Raw genomic sequence first — 7,514 nt, forward strand, 5'->3', positions numbered from 1 at the left:
CTAGGACGTGAGGATGTTGAGGATGTGAGGAAGGGAGCCAAGATGCTGAAGGACAATGCGTCTAACATAATGCGGATATGCGCTGCGGTTCAGGATGGGGGTGATGCTTGAAGCTCTCCAATACGGCTGGGCTTTGCTTCAAGAGTGATGCTGCGGATGGAGCATTCCACGAGTTCTCACCATGCTTGAGTTTATGTGTTTCGGTTGTGTCTGTTTTGAGTGCCGTTTGTGCCACTTTGGTTTGTCCCCTTGTGTGGGCGTGTGTCTCCTTTGCTCCTATGCAAGCGTTGGACTATGTTTTGGCAATTATCTGCTGTGGGTTTTCGTTTTCTGGCGATGCGTGAACTCGCTCTCTCCTTTCCTGGCTCCTTCTGAACTGATGTATCTCCGTTATTGTTGTTCAGTTAACGGAATGGGGTTTATGCCCGGTTAAAAAAACAATGTGGAACAGAGCAGGATGACAAAGCACATGTCTGTGTAGCGCTCGATATTGTTTACATGGAGGACAAAGCACATGTCTGTGTAGCGGTCGATATTGTTTACACGCATATCCATGTAGAGCAACGACATAAAGATCAAATGCCTTCTACTACCATAGAGGAACTGCATAAGAGTTGTAGCCAAATGCCCAATAATTTATCAATCACTCAAGCACATGTGCCAGAGCTGAGGATAGAGGAAAAGGCAAAATCCATATCATTGAACACATGCATCATCATATTCTCGTATACACAGCCAACGATATGACGTGTCTGATAGGAGGTGGCGGCGTTCCACATAATAATACAATTCCTGTAATAAACAAATACAACTCGACAACTGCCCCCCAAAACAAAACCACTCCAAGACCTATAATTGTTCGTTTCCACCCGCCAGCACAAGCTTCAAAGAAGCTGATATGGAACAGCAGCATAGATGACCAAAAAAAAAGAGCGCAATCACGCACTGCTCCGACAACACCTTGAAATAAACCGACACAACCGTCTGGGATCTCAGTTTTTGACCAAAAGAACCCTTACAAAACCGTCTGGGATGAATGCAAGACAATGCAAATGCAAAAGAAAAAAAATGCGAGCTCAGGAGGAACATGCCCCCACATAGTGAAGTTGGACACCCTGAGCAGTACAAAAATCCTGTGACAATGCACGCGAGCCCCTTATGCATAATGGATGAATAAGCAACCGGGCCTTTTAGTGAGTGACCATATGACCAAAGTTCAATGCATGCAATGGATGCAATGGAAAGCAAGAGCGCCCCGACCATAAGCGCGGATGCCACACCAAGGGACCATCGGTGTCGCAGGCGACAATAGAAGCTCCTGGATTCCTTTTTTTAGAAAAGTTAGCAGGTGGCCAACTTAACCCTCTTTTCCACAGATGTGAAAAAGGCTGGGTTGACACATGTACTGATGCATGAGTTAGTGAGGACCCTCCGACTCTGCTTTGAGGACGGTGGACTTCTCCAAAGAGCAGGTCTAGACATGATGCAACCGAAGACCTGGACTGACTCGTGGATGGATGCATGTGCAGACTCGAGACAAATGTCACGTCAACCCGAAACCGCACGGCTGATTGCAATCCTTGCCCAGTCAGCTGATTCTTTGACCAAAGGATCATCAGATGATAAGCACTCGTCCAAAAATTGCTTGCTTGAGGTGGATTGATTGATCAAAGGACCAGCATTAACACCCAATGTGTCTGCCAGATCTCCCAAGACACCTATTGCAGTCTTCATCACAGAATCATCCCTGAAATGGTAAGAGACAATTTTAAAAATTAGTGTGATGGAATATTGGTTAATTATTGTGATAATGCTTCACTATCGGTGCTTAGTCACAAAAATGAGACTGGTCATTATATGGGTGTGGTATTGGTTGGCTGAGAGGCTTTGGGAGAGAGATCCTATTCTGGCAATAGTGCAAGGTGTATGTAAGTGTGACGACACACTATCCAAACTGGATTTGGCCCTTTCCCTCTTAGTGGCGGTTTGAACGCAAACAAAATACATCAATAAAACAAATATAAAAGATGGCGAAGCTTAGTCCATGCACAGCAAGAAATCCAAAATTAGTTCTAACGCCCGTTAGTAAATGAAAACCCAACACTACAATCTAATGTAGCAGTTCACAATAAAAAATTCACCAACAAAGAAACTCTGCCAGGCTTAGCTTGACCAAACATGATACCTAAATCACATTAAATTTAAGTAGGCCTGTAACGGACTATATGGATTTAACACCTGTCAACTATATCCACATTTTGGAGAACATTGCTTATATATCATTGAGAATAGTCTAGTTTCATCATAGCCAATGGAAAACACTATTTATTCTATACGACCCACTTTCAAAATATTCATATTTTCCTTCAGTGTTAGCTAGGAGTTAATGCACTGTCGTCTAGTGGGTAAACTGACCATTTTAACCTGGTTTAGCACTGCACGCAACCGTGCGCAAACACTGAACCAGACAAGGCCTATTCTTGTTGGCCAATTCAGCAATTCAGTGAAAAACTAACACGTATTTTGTGAAGCATATCAACAGCCCAATAATGGCGATTGCATCTAATGAAGTTTCAAAAGTAGCTATGAAAAAGTGAATTCACCAATTGCAGCTTTAGACTCATTCATATAATTCAGAAGAGCAAGGCCGGTTGAGTGCTTTCCGCAAGGGTACTGAGTGAATTGTGAATCTTTCAGTGGCATATGATACAACTAGTACAGTGGTACTTATTCAGTATCACATAAGCAATTATCCGTTCACAGAAAATTAGCTTAAGGATACATCAACTTAGTTTAATTTTCCAGTACTTTGGACCTTGTATATTTTTTAAAGCTACAGGTGGGCATTTGCCTAGCATACAAGGAAAATTGTCTAATTATTATTATCTATCTATGTGTTTGCATTAGTTTCCTTGAGCATCCAGAAAGCAGGACATATAGATAATGTAAAATAAGGGAGCAATGAAGGAATTCTGGACGACTTACATATCCTTTCCATTATGAAGGGCATCAAGGAACTGAAGAATATGTGGAGCATACGGCATCAGTAACTGTGTCTTAGGGGAACTCTTGAATCCTTGAAGAATACCAGAGTAGGCCTCCAAGATGCCATTTCTTAGTTGATTGGTGTAGTCAAGCATTTCATCATCAGTTGCAGTTGTGTGCGCCGACAAATCTGCCGCACTTTGTAGCATGGGCATGGCATAGATCAAATACTTCTCAAAGTTCTCTCCAATTGCCAGTGCAATATCACCAAAGCATGAGAATATAGGTGGTTTTACAGATCTGTGCAACTGATTGCTGGATAGATCCTTCAGGAGCTGGGTCATGATGCCATCACAGTAGGGCAAAATTTTGTCCTCCAGTGCCCTGCACAAGTCACCCACAACACCCACCGTAATGGCACACACCTGATACTCTTCAAAGTTCTGAAGTCCCATTTCCAAATACTGATAGAACTGTGCCATGTACTTCGCGAAGTTCGAACCAGCTGCATATGCAAGTGCACCGATAGCAAGCATAGCCTCCTCATGCACCGTGGCATTTCGACAAGCAAAAACTCTCAAAAACAGATCCATCATCTGATCTGCATACTGTAAGAAGGCAAACTTTGTTGACTCCATCCCTCCCAACTTCTGGATAATAACCTGTAGGCAACCACAAAGAAGGCCCTGCAGATCGCTCCGCTTCTCCCTCTCATCAGTTGACAACTTCCCCGCTTCAAGTGTATTATGGAGTTCCATCATAATCACAGGTACTAGCTGCATAACGATAGGAGCTGTCTCCTCAGTGGAGCACCTGACAACTTCATTTAGAGTCTCATAAGCTGCAGTACGCAGCCTGGATTCACCAGCATCCTCTCTGTGACTGGTCATAAGAAGGCTCTGAACAATATCTTGAAAGAAAGGGGATAATGGTGATGCCGATCCAGCATCAACATAGCCTTGAGCAAGGAAATAGAGTGCCCCACATGCCTTTTCTGCCACATTTGGGACATCCTTCATGCTTTGAAGCAGCACAGTCAGTATTTGCTGGCAGTTCTCAGCTGTAATGACAGGAGCAGTTTCAAGTGCAGAACCATGAAGAAACTCGAATATTCTTCCAAGGGTCCAAGCAGTTGTGTCCTTCACATGGTTATTTGGGTCCTTTACTAAGGCAGACAGCATAAAATTCAAGGCGACATTAACTAGAGGGGTCAGTTTATCAGCTGATGGACCCTCCAAAATGGAACCAAAAGCATATGTTGCAGCCTCTCTGTGTCTCCATTCAGGTTTTGTTATGTTCTCCTCAACGAAAGGCATCACAAGAGGAACAATATCATCCCCAACAGTCCTCGCCACCAGGCCCAAACAAGTACCCCCAGCCATTGCAAGATTCCAAGCACCTTCATCCAAGTCTTGGTCATCCTCCTGTTTGAGGAGAGTCTCCAGCAGCATTGGCACTAGGGCAGGAAGAGCTTGCTTGATAAAATAGTAGCAAGGAACATCAGAATCAGCTGTAAATTCACTACTGTACTCGTCCAAAATGTCGATTTCCTCATCACATATGGAACTCCAGAATTCCATGGCCTGAAGTGCAACCGACTCCTCATCTCCCCTCACAGCCTTTGCAGTGATATTAAATATATCCTGCATGTATGTGGCCAGCTTATCGTAATAAGTTGATGAAATAGCCACCAAACACTCAAAGGCAGCCTGTCTTATCTTCACATCTGGTGACTGTGTTGCTTCACAGACGACTCTCATGATATAATCACGCTCCATGTCATTGGAGAAATTAACCTGAGCAAAGCCCAATGCATTATACAATGCTCGTGTGGCTGCAAGCCTCACTTCAGAGTTCCCTTCAGAAGCATTCATACCCTGAACAACAGCTGTAAGTATCTTGTTGACTTGGTCTTGGTCGACAGCTTCAGGAGAAACTTCCTCGCATAAATAGCCAAGTGTCTCAAGCGTTGCCTGCTTGACGTTTGGCTGTACCTGATGTATGTTTGATAGCAATGATCCTATAAGCTCGGGCCATTGCTTTTGAGGGATCTCAATGCCAGCAATCTTTGCGATGACTTGAGAAGATGTAGATCTGGCACTTGCAACAGGAGATGAGAGAGTTTGCAGCAACAATGCTTTAACTTGTGCCTTGACACCAGCATCCAGTGCGAGCCATCTCTGGAAAAGTTCGTTCTTCCTGTGCTGCTCCTTTGCGTCGAGTGCATTCTTGAGGATCAGACCAGCCAATCTGCGGCTCTCCTCAGGTTTCTCATTGGTGGCCAACTCAGTTGAGAGGGAGAGCAAGAAACCTGGGAGGTTTTGCTCCTGAAACTGCTTGAGGCTTTCTTCAGCATGCTTTCTAATCGAGCCATCAGCAGATTGCGCACTGAGGAGTATTTGAGTAACATCCAACGACATGCTGACTCTGTAGGCCCAAAATAGGAGAGTCAGATAGCTCATGACATAAAAACTCCATACATCATTAAAAAAATAGAACTCTCTTGACAAAGTAAAGTCCTCTTTTGGGTAGAGCCAAACCATACTACAAAATATTCTACAACTTAAAGTTAATGAGACACGCAATCAGGATTGAAGGAAAACACATCTTTCTACAACGAGCTAACCGTTGCTTAAGGCAACCTCATCAGCAAGAAAGCAAACAGTGAACATGAATGGCAAAATTCTAAAGAGATGTATAAAATCTGACAAGAGCAGGACAACATACTACTTTTCCTTAGCACTGGGAGTGTACAAAAATCTGACAGTGGCCTTGTTTTAAACGAGACCTTGTATTTTTACATGGAATCAGGTCCATGTGTAACACCTAAAGCATCTGCTAACAAGAACTGTATTAAACACTATTTCATTGATATAACTGCTTCCCTCTACCAATGAACTAGCAATTTCTTCCTTAATCTAGATCACTCAGGCATATGTGCATACTGCACAAAAAAAACAGAGACCGACTTCCAGTGATTACCCAGTGAATACTAACACCAAAATAGAGCAATAGGAACTCTCAGCCAATTCTACGGTTTACAGTTTCAAAGTGGGCATCAGATCTAAGTATGCATCAGATCCGCCTTAACATACATATAAAACCACAACAGATCTGCCTGGAAGTTCTACCTTATACGTGCTACCTACTTTCTGGCAACAAGAGGAGAACGGAACAAGGGTGGATGGGGAGAGACGGAGGGCGGAGGTGCGCTTCTGCGTCCTACCTTCCTGCTGGCTGCTGAGACGGGGAGGTAGTTGGCGACGGCGGGCGGGATGTAGCTGGCCGGCGCGGCGGAGCTTCAGACGTCGAAGGTCGCGCGACGGAGCCGAGGCGGCAGCTCTGCGATTGGGCGACGGGGCGAGCCCTGCGATTGGGTGGCGCGGGAGCTCCGCGATTCGGCGACGGCGGTGAGGGAGGCTGCGAGAGGAGCGGAGGGAAGGGAGAGGGGAGAGGGGAGGAAATCTGGGGAAAAGAAAAGGAAAAAAAGGGTTTTCTTTGGTGTGCTGGGAGCAAGCTGCGCCCCGGGGGGAAGGGGTCCTGGCCGTCTGATCCGCGGCGGACGGCAGTGATGTGGGAAGCGGGTTTGATTGGGTGGGATTTGTTTTTGCTTTGGTTGGCTGGTTTATTTGGGTTTGGACGCTACCTGGCAGTTGCTTTCCTTCCACGATTTTAAAAAGAGAAGAGAGAGTCGTGGCTTTCCACGAGCCAATTTGGCCGGTTAATCTCATTCCTTTTTTAGGGGGGGTTAATCTCATAGTCGGATTTCATCGATATTGTATTGTTTGGTCTGTTTTGTTGAAAAATGCCTATTAACTGAACGATGTAGGTTATTAAACATTCAGCTTTTTTTTACTCAAAAAAACTATTTTAGTTTTTTTAGGGGAATTCAGCTATCTTAGTTGTTGCTCAAACGGAGGTATCTTTCTTTTTTTGAGGGGGGCTCAAACAGATGTATCTAGTATATATCTAGATAGATAAGTTTCAGCGACAATTAATATGAAACGGAAGAGTAAATTAGCAGGACTAACGTGATCATGGTAGTACCCTCATGAGAGGCAAACCCACTTCAGTTCATGCATATTCAGTTGAATACCTATTATATTTAGCAAAAAAAATAGATATATACAGTGTATAATGTGCATATGCGCGAGAGAAAAAACTAACAAAAAATCTGATGGGTGCACGCATTTCAGCCCACATGTGCACGCATTTCAGCCCACGTGGTTTTCTTCCTCCACACCCCACATGGCCCAAGCCCAGTACATGAATAGCTAATTAGCTACTCCCTCTTGATCCTCAAAAAAAAAAAAAGCTACTCCCTCTAGTAATGAAACAACCATGATGGCATGATCACTCGCACATGAAGACAAGCAGAAGTGATCCACCATGCATTCACGCACACGTAGAGAACTTGCGCACCACTTCGCTCGGCTCCCCAAATTCCAATGTCGCACACGGCCGCCGACTCGAGGTAGGGTTGATCACGCGGCAGGGGTGCACAGCGGCTGCAGCAGGCAGGTGCAGAT

General features: G+C 44.6%; 1 protein-coding gene across 1 annotated transcript; it reads right to left on the reverse strand.

The window, feature by feature from the left end:
- Window positions 1–673: 673 nt before the first annotated feature.
- LOC123102520 (importin subunit beta-1) lies at window positions 674–6,474 on the reverse strand. The gene is made up of 3 exons (XM_044523906.1): window positions 6,212–6,474; window positions 2,986–5,412; window positions 674–1,747 (listed from the first exon to the last, which is right to left on the reverse strand). The coding sequence occupies exons 2-3, from the start codon at window positions 5,403–5,405 to the stop codon at window positions 1,549–1,551; spliced, it is 2,619 nt and encodes an 872-aa protein (XP_044379841.1). The 5' UTR covers window positions 5,406–5,412; window positions 6,212–6,474; the 3' UTR covers window positions 674–1,548.
- Window positions 6,475–7,514: the final 1,040 nt, after the last annotated feature.

This window comes from Triticum aestivum, chromosome 5A (assembly GCF_018294505.1).
Source record: "Triticum aestivum cultivar Chinese Spring chromosome 5A, IWGSC CS RefSeq v2.1, whole genome shotgun sequence".
Lineage (NCBI taxonomy): Eukaryota > Viridiplantae > Streptophyta > Magnoliopsida > Poales > Poaceae > Triticum > Triticum aestivum.